This window comes from Loxodonta africana, chromosome 19, assembly GCF_030014295.1.
Source record: "Loxodonta africana isolate mLoxAfr1 chromosome 19, mLoxAfr1.hap2, whole genome shotgun sequence".
Lineage (NCBI taxonomy): Eukaryota > Metazoa > Chordata > Mammalia > Proboscidea > Elephantidae > Loxodonta > Loxodonta africana.
In genome coordinates this window covers 18,779,094-18,793,036 of record NC_087360.1, presented here as the reverse complement: position 1 = coordinate 18,793,036, position 13,943 = coordinate 18,779,094, and the positions used below count along the sequence as shown (strand labels likewise).

At 52.1% G+C, this 13,943-nt stretch overlaps 1 protein-coding gene across 11 annotated transcripts in view; it reads left to right on the top strand.

Moving 5' to 3' along the window:
• Positions 1-13,624, top strand: part of CMKLR1 (chemerin chemokine-like receptor 1) — a 49,633-nt gene extending 36,009 nt beyond the window's left edge. For 10 of the 11 annotated variants that reach the window (XM_064272303.1, XM_023559438.2, XM_064272302.1 and 7 more), the window contains one exon: positions 9,135-13,624. In XM_064272303.1, the coding sequence (XP_064128373.1) occupies positions 9,138-10,253 (1,116 nt within the window). In that variant the 5' untranslated portion in view covers positions 9,135-9,137 and the 3' untranslated portion in view covers positions 10,254-13,624. Of the gene's footprint in view, positions 1-5,075; positions 5,241-9,134 lie in introns of all 11 variants that reach the window. The other variant, XM_023559440.2, reaches the window with a different exon arrangement.
• Positions 13,625-13,943: the final 319 nt, after the last annotated feature.

Sequence of the window (13,943 nt, the reverse complement as noted above, 5' to 3'; positions counted from 1 at the left end):
GGGATTATTTGCGTGACTGGAATCAAGGCCGACTTCAGGGATTAACTGAATGTGGGTGCTAGGACTCCCAGTCCCGTGGGATGTAAGCAAGGGGGGAAAATTGTTTACAAGCCACCTTCAGGGGCTGGGACAGTGTTTACGAGGAGATAAACAGTCCGTCAGCTTGATGGCTTTGTGTGTAAGCTGGGTGGCTGGGAGGATATGCTGTTTGTGCACTAGGCCGTTGTTGGTAGACAGAGTGGTTTTCTGGCTTTCCGGACTGGAAGGAGAGATGTCTATTCAAGTGCTCTTGCTGGGGGCTCAGAATGTCTGCTGGGGGTGGGGGTGATGGCTACAAGAGCAACTGGGTCTCCAAAATGGGGCAAGATTTACAGGGGAGTGTCCACACTGGAACCTGCTCTTAGTCAGGGTTGGGGTTGGGTTCGGGCATCAGCTCCATCCTAAGGCAGGCAGAGGCCAGACCATTAGAGCTTTAGAGGCCTTGGTGATGAGTTGCTCTTGATCCTAAGACCCATAAGCAGTTATTGAGGGGTTTAAGCAGGAAGTGACATGATGTATTTTGCATTTTGCAAAGGTCTTTCTGACTACTAGGTGGAAAATGAAATCATAGTTGAAATGAGAGACGAGTTAGGAACCTATCAGTGTCATACAGGTGGGCAGGAATGATGGACAGGTTTGTGAGGTGTTTAGGAGGATAAGTGGATAGGACGTATTGATAGACATGGGGCCACGGGGTGGAGGAGGGAAGGCACTGGTGTATCAGTCAGGGTCTCAGCAGGAAGGAGTCCTTGGGGGGTGCAAAGGGTTAACATACCTGGCTGTTAACCAAAAGGTTTGGAGGTTTGAGTTTACCCAGAGGTGCCTCAGAAGAAAGGCCTGGCGATCTGCTTCCCAAAAATCAGCCATTGAAAACCCTATGGAGCACTGTTCTACTCTGACACGCATGGGGTTGCCATGAGTTGGAATCCACTAGACAGCAACAAGTTTCTTCCCAGCAGGAAATGAACGACACATTGTAATGATGTGAGCCTCATCAAGGGAGGGGCTTACAAACGGGTGGACAGGGTCGCCGGCAATGAAGCACTCCAGGTCTAGCAAGGCCAAGAAGCTCTTCCCACCCCTGGGCTGGAGGGGCCACAGGAGGGAGTAGGCACCGCGGCCCATAGAGGGTAGCAGAGGCTGACCGGTGGAGATCCCACAGGGAGAGAGCTGTGAAGATAAAACACCCAGCCTCACTCTCCTCCTGCCCTGCAGCCCTCTGCTGCTGCCTTTCACTGATCAACCCAACTGGAGTTCAGAAAGCCTACTGAGGTCATTCACACAGAGGACACAGAGCAGTGACAGGGGTGGACCTGGAAACAGAGAATAGCTAGGAAGAAGGAAAAGCCTTCAAGGTCCAAGGGTGTAGAGCTCTAACGGGAGGATGTCAGGGAGTGGAGGGGCTATCTTGGGGTCTCCTTGCTTCTCTGACCTTCCATGGTGCAGGCGGTTTGCAATCAGCTGCTAACCTAAAGGTTGGTTTGAGTCTACCCAGCAGCTCTACAGAAGAAAGGCCTGGCAATCTGCTGCCATAAAGATTAGAATTGACCTATGGATCAGTTCTACCTTGTAACACATGGGGTCATTGTGAGTTGAAATTGACTCGAAGACAAGGGGTTAGGTTTTTTGTTTTTTTTTTGGTCTGATTCCCTACTCCTCTGCCCTCAGCAGTGGCTGGAGGTTTCTTGGGGCCTGCTGGTCGCTGAGCAAATGGGCCGAACAGGTTCAGGGGATAAGCTCCTCGCTGCTGCCTACCCTGGCAAGGTCCCAAACTCCAACAGGCCTTCTCCAAACCCCCAAGAAATGGGGCCGCCTGAAAGGCAGCCAGAGCCTCCTGGCCCCAAGGCGGTGACTCAGCGTGAGCCCCGCATGTGTGGGCGTGGGACCAAGGAGGAATCTTTCCTCCTGACACAGAGCTAATTCCGTCCTGGGGCTGGCAGCCAGGCCAGTGGTGGGAATATCTGCTGCTGCTGTGGGGTTTGAGGTCCCCCAGACTCCTGGAGCCTGGGGACAGTAACCCTAGAGGTCTCCTTGGAGCTATCTGTGGGGGCCAGAGGCCCCTTGTCTTAGCACGGTGGGGTGGGGGATCTGGTGAATGGGGCAAGCCTGGAAGTCAAGCAATGCAGAGACGTCAGGGCTTGTAGTCTGTGGCCAGGCCTGGGGAGGTGAGGATGCTGGCTCAGCGGGGATGTGTGCAAGAGGAGTGTGGTACCCAGGAGCCCCAGTGCATCTCAGCTGCTGATTGAGGCTGTGACCTTGAGCAAGATCCAGAAGTCAGAGAGTCCTCTGTTCAAAGGTGGTATGAGTCTGGACCAGTCACTTTCCCTCTCTGCTTCCATCTGCAAGCCTGTGCAGTGGGGATACAGAATGTGGTGAGCTGCCAGGCATAGTTCTAGGCTCTGTGGATATACCATTCACAAGCCAGGCCAAGTCCCTCTTCTCTGTGGCTTAGGGAGGGTCGCTCCCTCTCTCTGGGTCTCAGTTAACTCAGCTACAAAATGGGATGCCCTTGGAGGAGCCTCCTAACTCCCCAGAGTCTCTAGGAATCAAACAGCTGAGGAGAGGCCCCAGGGCTGCCCCCTGGCTGTTGGGCTGGTCCGTGGGGGCGGGGGAATGGGACAGGAGCCAAGCCATATGGGCCATTTGCAGGATGAGGGAAGAGCCGCCAGCTTCCCCTGAGGGGCCCCCACACCCACGGACCCTGATAAGGCCCCTGTACTTGGCCCTGGGGCCTACCGCCCAGGAGTAGTTTCTAGAAGGCTGCCCTTGTGCTGGAGGGACAGCCGATAGGGAGAGCTGGGCTGCTGGCAGCTTGGGTGAACCAGGGACACACAGGTGAGCAAGCTCAGCAGGTGAGGGGGTGGCTGAGCTTCTCAGAAGGGAGGACTGACTGGGGTGGGGGAGGGAGAGAAACAGGGAGGGAGAGAGGCAGGGAGAACAAGTCAGGCAAGAGACAGAGGGAGAGAGTGACAAGAAAACCAAAGAAACCAAACCTGTTGTTCTCAAGTTGATTTCAACTCATGTGTTACAAGAGTAGAACAGTTCCAGAGGGCTTTCTTGGCTGTAATCTTTATGGCAGCAGATTGCCAGGCCTTTCTTCTGCAGTGAGGCAGGGTGAGTTCGAACCATCTACGTTTAGGTTAGTAGTCAAGTCAGAGGCTGAAAGAGAAACAAGCAGGGGGAGAGAGAGACAGAGTCAAGGACAGAATAGGAGTGAGTCCTTCGAAGACTTAAGGCGCCATTTGGGAAGGGGCCCAGGCAGTGAATTGGAGAGGGACAGAGGCCAACATCTGCTGTCCAGACGCCCCAGGGCCCTTGCTGTCCCCAAGCCCCACAGGGACTTGGGTCCTGGCCAGCGGGGGCAGCCAGAGGAGGCGGGTCCCTGGATTCACCAGGACTCGGGACCCACAGGTTCAAATTCCTGCCTGCCTGGTTAGCGGCAGTGACCTCACGCAAGCAGCCCCCCACCCCCCCAGTCTCAGGTGTCCTTCGGTAAAGTCACACAACCTTGCAGGTGTGGGGAGGTGGAGGAGAGAAAAGGTGTGTGGGCGCCCATGGTCTGCTGTGTCCCAGCATCCACACGGGGCCCGGAGTGGCTGGCTCCACGCCTCGGGTAGAAGACGGGTAAATGAAGGCCCCCTCACCCCCGCTCCCCGTGGGGAGCACAGTGTGTTTCCATTCAGGCTATTTTTGCACTTAACTAGAGGCCGATGGACATGGGAAATTTCTGGGGGTCTGGAACCCCCTCTTGCCCCACCTGTAAAATGCATATCCTGAACCCTGCCAGACTGGTTTCCTGGGGGCTCTCAGGAGATTCCCAGAAGGATTCTGGAATGTTCCAAGGAGGCGAGGCAGTGGACAAGAGAGGGTTTGGTAAATCAGCAGGTGCTGAGTTTGAACCCTGGCACCTGCCCTGTCTCTGAGTGTCCTCTTGTGTCCAGAAGGGCTCACCTGAGCTCTTGGTATTACCGTTAGCACACTACTGACCCTCTTGGTGCCTCATCTGTAGCAGTGCTTAAGACAATGCCTGGAATGTGTTGTTGTCGTTAGTTACTGCGGAGTTGATTCCGACCCCTGGCAACCCCATGTGTACAGAGTAGAACTGCTCTGAAGAGGGCTTTCAAGGCTGTGAACTTTCGGAAGCAAATCACCAGGCCTTTCTTCCAAGGTGCCTCCGGGTGGGTTCAAACCACCAATCTTTTGGCTAGTAGCCCAGTGCTTAACTGTTTAGGCTATCCAGGGACTCCATATACATGTCTGTTTAATAAAAATAAAGTGAGTAACTTCTGCCTGAGGTTTTTTTTGTTTTCTCTGGCTGCAGGAACCAGATGTGACCTTGAGCCCTGTGTCATCCCCAACAAGGGTCTGTGGTAGTGGCATGGGCAGGTCACAGCTGTCTGCAACAGCATCTTCTGCCTGGTGACCATCCTGTTCCCAGCACCGGGCCTCCGCCGGTTCAGCTGACACTGTTGCTTCTGTTGGTTGTTGGCTCATCCAGGTTCATTTCTGGCCTGGCAGAGAAGGCTGGGGTTCTGAAGGCCCTGGACAGGGTCAAGCCTGTTTGCCTGGCCCTGAGCCTAACCAGTGTGGCTTTGCCAGGTTACTGGGCTGGGCGTCAACATGCATGAACCCCAGGCAGGGATTTGGGGTGCGTGTTGGTTTATTTGGGGGGTTTTTCTGGACCTCAGAAGAGGAGAAACAGTTGAGCTAATTACATCCCTGGGTCCATCCTTGTTTCTGTCGTTAGCCTCTGGAAGCCCCGGCATTTGTCTTATTGTCATTCTTCATTATGTTTATTTCCTTTTAGCCCCATTTTCTCCTCTCACTGCCCCTCTCCACGCCCTTTCCCACGGAACCGTCTCAATCTGTTCAATGTGTATCCTTATAGTTGGCCATCTTCTCGCAAAACGTGCCTTGCTATTTTGTGGGCATGTGTTTTCAGTGAACGTGAACGGTATTATTGGTTCAGTGGTAGAATTCTTGGTTCCCAGAGGGAGACCCGGGTTCAGTTGTTGACCAATGCACCTTCTACACAGCCAGTGCTGGTCCTGCGGCATCTTCACCGCATCCTAAGTGGTACAAGGAGTTCTGCTGCCATCCAACCGAGAGCCATCCCCTCCCATGAGGGCAATCACACTGGAAACGGACTGAGGGTTCAGCTCCTTGGCACATCATCTGGACGCCATCATAACACAGAGAAGGTGCCGTGAAACCACACGTGTACACACGCCAACAGACGCATTTGTGCATATACACGCCCGTGCCTGCCGTGTCCCCACTACCCACCCACGAATCACTCATACGTGTGCATGCTCACCCATCCGTGTTTATTCATCCCCATTGACAACAGTGGCGGGAATCCTTAAGCCCACTTCAAAACTGAGAAAAAGCAGAGACTATGTGACTTGGCCAGAGGACAGTGGTGGCTCAGTAGTAGAATTCTCACCTTTCATGCAGGAGACCTGGGTTCAAAACCTGGCCAATGCACCTCACGTGCAGCCACCGTCTGTCTGTTGGAGGCTTGCGTGTTGCTATGATGCCAAACAGGTTTCAGCAGAGCTTCCGGACTACGATGGACTAGGAAGAAAGGCCTGCCCACCTACTGCTGAAAAGCATCCAGTAAAAACCCAGTGGATCACAATGGTCCCATTCACCACTGATCAGGGGGATAATGGTCCCATTCACCACTGGTCATGCGGATGGCACAGGACCAGGCCACGTTTCAAGGCTAAGGTTTAGAGGGCTTGGACTGGGTAGATCAGGCACTCCTAATCCTTCAGGGAAGCAGGGGGATCCTAAAAAACTTTTTATTTGGGATCCTTGGAAGTCAGGATTAGAACCAGACTTCTTAGCTGTGTGACCTTGGGCAAGTTGCTGCACCTCTCTGAACATTAGTTTTCTCTTCTGCAAAGTGGCGTTATCCTTGCAGGGCTGTTGGGAGGATTAAATGGAGTCTTGCATAGTGCAGTGTTTGGCAAATAACCGTTAACTGTGTGTCTATATATATATTGCATATATATACATAATATTTTTCACAAGCTTCCTGTTTGTGGAGGCTTGAGGAATATGAATAACTACAATTTTGCAGCTCTTTATAATTGACAAGAGACTCATTGTCATTTCACGTGACTCTCCCAACAATGTGAGGATCACATTGGAGAGGTGGAGAGACTAGACTTAGAGAAGCGAAACACTTGCTGTGAGCTCCCTAACCTGCCCTTGAACCCAAGCTGTGGATACAAGTAGGCAGAACCTCATGGGTCCTCTGGCCTTCCTGTCTCCTCCTACCTCCCCAGGCAAAGGCCATGTTTAGGAGGAAGGTAAGAGGGGGATACCAAGAAACAATAATAATAATACTTACATAGCACTTACCCCATGATAGGCCCTATTCCAAGTACTTTACCTATGATGGCCCTTTGAATCCTCACAACCGTCCTAGGAGGTAGAAACTGTTGTTACCCTGCCCATTTTACAGACAAGGCAACTGAGGTGCACAGAAAGCAGTTAGTTCACAGAAGTTCATGGCAGACCCAGGTTTGGATGCAGGCAGCCTGGTTGGGCCCCATAGCCCTTCGTCCTGATCTCTCTGCTGTCCTGCCTGGGCTGTGGACAGCGGGATGTGGGTCAGGACTGAGTGGAGGCCAGAGGGCAAGCCTATGACTGGACACCCTTCCTCTTCCAGGGAGAGCTGAGGGGCTCAGGGCGGGGGAGCAGGAGCACCCTCTGTAGCGGAGAACCAACATGGGGCACAGTGCCGAGGCCATTCCCAGCGGGATGAGGGATGGGGGTGGATGGACAGCCTGCCCAGAGGGTGTCAGCATCGTCACACTTGGCCCCGGCTCAAAGATGAAAAGATGTGGCCTCTGACCCTGAGCTGCTTACAGCCCAGCCAGAGAGCCAGACATGACGTTATCTGGGTCCAGCCCATCTCTGCAGACATTTGTGCAAAGTGCTGGATCCCAAGTCCCCTCTCCTCCTCCTCACCCTTGGCTCGGGGCTCAGACACCCGTCTGCTGCCAGTCTGGTGTGCCCTCCTGCCTTGCTCCTTCATCCACCTTCTTAACTCCTATTTGTCCTTTAAGACTCAGCCTAGGCACTGCCTCTGCCAGGAAGCCTTCTTGGACTCCCAGGCTGGGAATAAGCACCTCCTCTGGGATCCTAGGAGTCCCAGGTGGTGCGAATGGTCCAGGGCTTGGCTGCTAATTGAAAGGTTGCTGATTTGAGTCCACCCAAAGGTGCCTTGGAAGAGAGGCCTGGGGATCCACTCCCCAAAACTTAGCCGTTGAGAACCCTATGGAGCACAGTTCTACTCTGACACACTCCATGAGTGGAGTCCACTCAGTGGCAACTAGTTTTGGTTCTGGGCTCCTAGGAGTGTGCTGGGCTTGCCCGGGCACCAGCACTTAGCTGTCTGCCTTGTGCCTTGTAGTTGACCGTCTGCCTTGTGCCTTGTAGTTGACCGTGAGCTCCCTTGGGGTGGGACCTGGTGAAAGCATTTCCTGTACAGCCTGGCACCCGAGACTGTAAACAGGCCACTTCTTCCTCACAGGCTGCACTTGACTGCAGTCGTCACTCTGGGGAAGAGGTTGATCTCCATGCAGTGTGGGCTGATGGTCAAGAGCCCAGGCTCTGCAGACCTGTGTTCAAATCCTGCCTCTCCCACAGTTGCCTGGATGCCTTGGGCAAGGGTTTTCATCTCCCTGAGCCTCCTTGTACCCCCTTCCTGGGGTTAAAGTTAGATAATCTAGTCTATGTGCTGAGCACAGCCCCCCACAGACAGAAGTGCTCAATGCAGGCCACCCAGTCTTGTCATTAACAGCAGTCATATGTCTTTCAGTTAGTGTTTCTATCTTCTTTTTTGTGTGTTTTTTTATTGTACTTTAGGTGAAGGTTTACAGAACAAACTAGTTTCTCATTAAACAGTTAGTATACTTACTGTTTTATGACTTTGGTTACCAACCCCACAACATATCAACACTCTCCCTTCTTAACCTTGGGTTCCCTATTACCAGCTTTCCCGTCCCCTCCTGCCTTCTAGTCCTTGCCCCTGGGCTTGTGTGCCCCTTTAGTCTTGTTTTGTTCCATGGGCCTGTTCAATCTTTGGCTGAAAGGTGAACCTCAAGAGTGACCTCATTACTGAGCTGAAAGGGTGTTGGGGGCCATAGTCTCAGGGTTTCTCCAGTCTCTGTCAGGCCAGTAAGTCTGGTCTTTCTTTTTGAGTTAGAATTTTGTTCTACAATTTTCTCCAGACCCTCTATTGTGATCCCTGACAGAGCAGTCAGTGGCGGTAGCCAGGCACCATCTAGTTGTACTGGACTCAGTCTGGTAGAAGCCATGGTAGATGTGGTCCATTAGTCCTTCGGACTAGTCTTTATTTTTCTTCATTCTTCCTTGCTCCCGAAGGGGTGAGACCAGTAGAGTATCCTAGATGGCTGCTCAGGAGTATCCTAGATGGCTGCTCACAGCTTTTAAGACCCCAGATAGCGTTCCTATCTTCTGTCAGCATTCCAGTGCCACAAAAAATCCTCTGGGACCCCTAACTGGGCATATCTAGAATATTCTCCCAGTTTACAGAGTGGGTCAACACCCGAACTTAAATTCTGAGTCCCTTGAACTCAATGAAAGTTTCCAAATGGCTTTAATAAAAAAACAGAAGATAACTTTTATGTAATAAAATATAACCTCGAGCCTGTTAAGATCCAGTAATGAAATTATGGCCCAGCAGTTAAGTGCTCAGCTGCTAAGCGAAAAGTTGATGTTTCACACCCACCCAGCAGCTCTGTGGGAGAAAGACCTGGCAATCTGCTCCCATAAAGATGACAGCTAAGAAGACCTTATGGGGCAGTTCTACTCTGTCACTTGAGGTCACTACGAGTCAGAATTAACTCAACAGCACCCAACAACTGCAATGAATTTATGTGTTGGAAAGTTAGAGTTATTTAAAATGAAGCATCGATGAGCCGCATCACTAAGCAGAAACATCTGGTTTGGAGCCCTTTTGCCAGACTAGGGGGAAGCTTGGGGTAGTGGAAGTGTGTGGGGTCTGTAGTGTCAGAGACCTGGTTCCCCTAACAACCCCCTGTCTTCCCTTGCAGAAAATGGCAGACGAAGATTACAACGCCTCCGCCTATTACGATGAGTACCCTGATGATTTTGGCTCCATCATGGTCTTGGAGGAGATGTCTCCCCACCTGGGAGGTGGGGTGGCCAGGATCTTCCTGGTGGTGGTGTACAGCATTGTCTGCTTCCTAGGGATCCTGGGTAATGGCCTGGTCATCATCATTGCCACCTTCAAGATGAAGAAGACTGTGAACACCGTCTGGTTCCTCAACCTGGCCATGGCAGACTTCCTGTTCAATGTCTTCTTGCCGATCCACATTGCCTACACGGCCATGAACTACCACTGGGTTTTTGGGACGGCCATGTGCAAGATCAGCAGCTTCCTGCTCACCCACAACATGTATACCAGTGTCTTCCTGCTGACCGTCATCAGCTTCGACCGCTGTGTCTCTGTGCTCCTCCCTGTCTGGTCCCAGAACCACCGAGGTGTTAGGCTGGCCTATGTGGCATGCACAGTTATCTGGGTCTTGGCTTTCTTCTTGAGTTCCCCATCCCTCATCTTCCGGGACACGGCCAACCAGCATGGGAAAATAACCTGTTTCAACAACTTCAGCCTGTCAGCGGCCAGCTCTTCCCCACAGTCCACTCATCCCCAACTGGATCCTGTGGGGTATACCCGGCACATGGTGGTAACCATCACCCGCTTCCTCTGTGGCTTCCTGGTCCCTGTCCTCATCATCACAGCCTGTTACCTCACCATTGTCTGCAAGCTGCAGCGTAACCGCCTGGCCAAGACCAAGAAACCCTTTAAAATCATCATCACCATCATCGTCACCTTTTTCCTCTGCTGGTGCCCCTACCACACACTCTATCTCCTGGAGCTCCATCACACTGCCATGCCTGGCTCCATCTTCAGCCTGGGTTTGCCCCTGGCCACTGCCATCGCCATCGCCAACAGCTGCATGAACCCCATTCTGTACGTCTTCATGGGTCAGGACTTCAAGAAGTTCAAGCTGGCCCTCTTCTCCCGCTTGGTCAATGCTCTGAGCGAGGACACAGGCCACTCCTCCTACCCCAGCCACAGGAGCTTTACCAAGATGTCGTCAGTGAATGAGAGGTCCTCCGTGCATGAGCGCGAGACCAACATGCTTTGAGCCTCACCTGGGAAGCCCTCACTGGACACTGCCAACCCACAAAGGCCTGAAGGTATGCTTTCTGAAGACCAAGGCAGGAACCTCTTTAGCACCAGCTCACAGCAGTTCCTACCCGCCTTCTCTGATCCACTGGGCTCTGGTGGGAGTTGCTCAGAATAAAATATTCCAAGTGGGTGTTGGGGTGGGGGTGCGTGTCTCCTCCTCAACTTCCTCAAAGCTTCTCTGGAGACTGTCCAAAGTGCGGCTCAAGGAAGCAAGCTCGGAGCTTCTCGATGGAAGAAGAGTGTGTCCAATAGTGAATCCAAATCCCCTGTATTTTGAGTGGGCACGAACAGTGTTTTGAGCTGGAAATCCAGCCTGAGAACCCCTTTCTCCAAGTGGGATGGTAAACAGATCATGCCGTGTTGCTCCTGGCCTTGGATCAGTGACCCACATTTCCTCAGGGACCAAACCAAAGCAAAAAGGAAGAATTCTCAAAAACACTGCCATGAACTGGGATTGGTATAAGACAGTGATGTTAAGTTACCTGCTATGTGCTCCCCAGGGATGGCATGACATTTTACAAGGCCATGCTTGGCGTGAGCAGAGATTAGGGAAAATATAACGCGATGCAGATCTCTTACCCCTGTAAAAAAAAAAAAAAAAATTGCTGCCATCCAGCCAACCCCATGTGTATCGGAGTAGAACTGTGCTCCACAGGGTTGTCAATGGCTGATGTTTCAAAAATTGATTGCCGGGCTTTTCTTCTGAGGCACCTCTGGGTGGACTCGAACCACCATCCTTGCAGTTAGCGGCCAAGTGCATTAACCATTTGCACCACGAAAGGACTCCCTCACCACCATACACCTATATTAATAGCTAGCCAGAAAAATCCCACCAGTCAAGCCACCCCTCAGGGTTGACGCATAATCTTTAGAACGTCTCTATGGGAACACACAGGTTACCTGCGAGAGGATAGTGACAGATCAGCCCAGTGTCTTGCATGGGAAAGACAAGTTGGGGGCCCTTAAGCCACAAGACTTGGGGTCCTTAAAAGGATGTTCCATGAAGCAGTCCACCCTAAAACTTTCCAGGGTGACAGTGGTTTATCCTATTACTGTCAAGTCACTTATGACTCATAGTGACCCTATAGGACAGAGAACTGCCCCATAGGGTTTCCAAGGAGCGGCTGGTGGATTCGACCTGCGGACCTTTTGGTTAACAGTCGAGGTCTTAACCATTGTGGCACAGGGCCCCGACAGTGGTTTAGGCCGTAGCTATTTTGGTGAGGGAATGGCGCCAGCCCTGTGTTCCAGCCCCTCTCAGCTCTACTTGCTACACAGGGGCTGGGTCAGGGCAGGTGGTTTCCTTAGCACCCACTGCTCACAGCAATTCCTACCCTCCTTCTCTAATCCACTGGGCTCTGGTGGGAGCCGCTTGGAATAAAATATTCAAAGTGGGTGTCTGGGTGGGGGTGGGTGGCTCCTCCTCAACCTCCTCAAAGCCTTGCTGGAGACAGGTCGAAATGCAGCTTAAGAAAGCAAGCTCGGAGCTTCTCAATGGAAGAAGAGTTTGTCCAAGGGCTCGGTCGGTGAATTTGAAGCTGAATCTGAGGCTGAGTCCTTGAACTGTGCTCCTGAGATTCAGGAAGTGAGGGACACAGGTACCAAGTGCCCACCATCTACAGCCACGGGCCATGCCTTTCTCATCCAGTACCAATGTCTTCCTGGGGTAAAACGTGTCACCATCTCGTTTACAAACAAGGAAACCGAGGCTCAGAGGAGGGAAATGACTTGGTCAAGGTCACACAGTTTGTCAGTGGCAGAGTTCAGATCTGAACGCAGCTGTCTGGCTCCAGTGAGTCCCTTCTTTCCGTCTACTGAGAGATTCTAGACTCTAACGATCGTTCACGTTTATCTAGCACTTTCTGTACTAAGCACTTGGCATGTATTATCTCATTTATTCTCCATAGCAACCCTGAGTTAGATGCAATACTTTGTGGTGGTTGGTCGCCATCGAGCCAATTCCAACTCATGGCGACCCCACATGACCCCATGTATGCAGAGTGGGTTTTCAAGGCTGTGACCTCTCAGAAGCAGATCACCAGGCCTGTCTCCCGAGGCACCTCCGGTTGGGTTTGAACCGCCAACCTTTCGGCTAGTAGTCAAGAGCTTAGCCATTCACACCACCCACTCACGGACTCCATCCACTTCCCTTTTATAGATAAGAAAACTGATCCTCGGAGAAGTTAGTAACTTGCCCCAGGGCGCCCAGCTGGCTCAAAGGAGGCTACAGAATCAGAGAGGCTTGAGGTTTTAATCTTAAATATTGATTCCTTAGCAGATGAATGTGAACATCTTCACGGCTGTGAAGGCAGCGTAGGAAAGAGTTCAAAAATGACCCAGCGTGGCAAAGAAAATGCACTTGGCCTCCAGCTCCCTGGTCACTCATCGGCATGTCACTGCCATGTCCCCCACCCCTGCAGGGGAGGCAGTGGGAGAGAGGCTGGACGGAGGCCTAGGCCCTTTGTCCCCAGATTGTCCCCACTGTTCTCTTCCAAGCCCCTTCACTGTTAAGCCAAGTCTCCATCAAGATGCAAGGACCAGATGTATAATGTCTACGCAGCACTGGGCAGGGCCCCAAGGCCACAGCCTGTTTGGAGTCACACTTCATTAAGAGAAACTGTTCCTTCCCTTGTTGGGTCTCTATGCTGATGCTGATGAGGTGGCAGCTCTGACGTGACCCCAAGCTGGGGCCTCCAAATGCTTCAAGGCATCCAAGAGCAAGAGGGAACTTCCAGCCTTGCTCGGGGGCCCCTGTCAGCCCCCTCCCCAAGCCTGTAGATGGGACGACTGAGGCACAAGATGGCGTGAGACTTGTTCCAACTCAGAGACAGACATCTGCAACTTGGGCTTCCTGACTTCCAAAGACCAGCTGCTGCCAAACCGAAGCTGCTGCCGTCAAGTGGATTCTGACTCGTAGTGGCCCTATAGGACAGAGTAGAACTGCCTCATAGAGTTTGCAGGGAGCGGCTGGTGGATTCGAACTGCCGACCTTTTGGTTAGCAGCCATAACACTTAACTACTGCACCACCGGTGTGCCAGAGTAGAACTGTACTCCATAGGGTTTTCAATGGCTGATTTTTTGGAAGAAGATTGCCAGGCTTTTCTTCTGAGGTGCTTCTGGGTGGACTCGAACCTCCAACCTTTAGATTAGGAGCCGAGTGAGTTAACTGTTTGCCCACCCAAGGACTTCCCTCACTCCCAGGACGGTGCTCTTCCCTCTGGCTCAGTGCCTCACTCTTCCTGGGCTGCTTGCTGCCAGGCCAGGCGGAGGGAGCCAGGAATTCATTTTGTCATTGGAAAAGCTAATAAACAGGAACAAAATTCAAACCCTGCTGCTTTTCTTCCCCCTTCAGGCCAAGCCTCACCCTGTCTGGCTGCCTGTCTTCTTGTTCCGATTCTAGTTTCCCTTCCAGTACTTAAATGCAACCATGCCGTCCCCTTCAACCTTGTCCTGACACCTTTTTATGAGAGCTGCCATAACAGAAACACTGCAAGGGAGTGGCTTTAAAGAACAGAAATATATTCTCACAATTCTGGAGGCTAAAAGTCTGAATGACGGTCTTGGCGATGTCGATTTCTCCTATGGGCATCTCCCCTACTTTCTGGTGGCTACCAGGAATCCCTGGCCTCTTTTGTTGCCCATAGA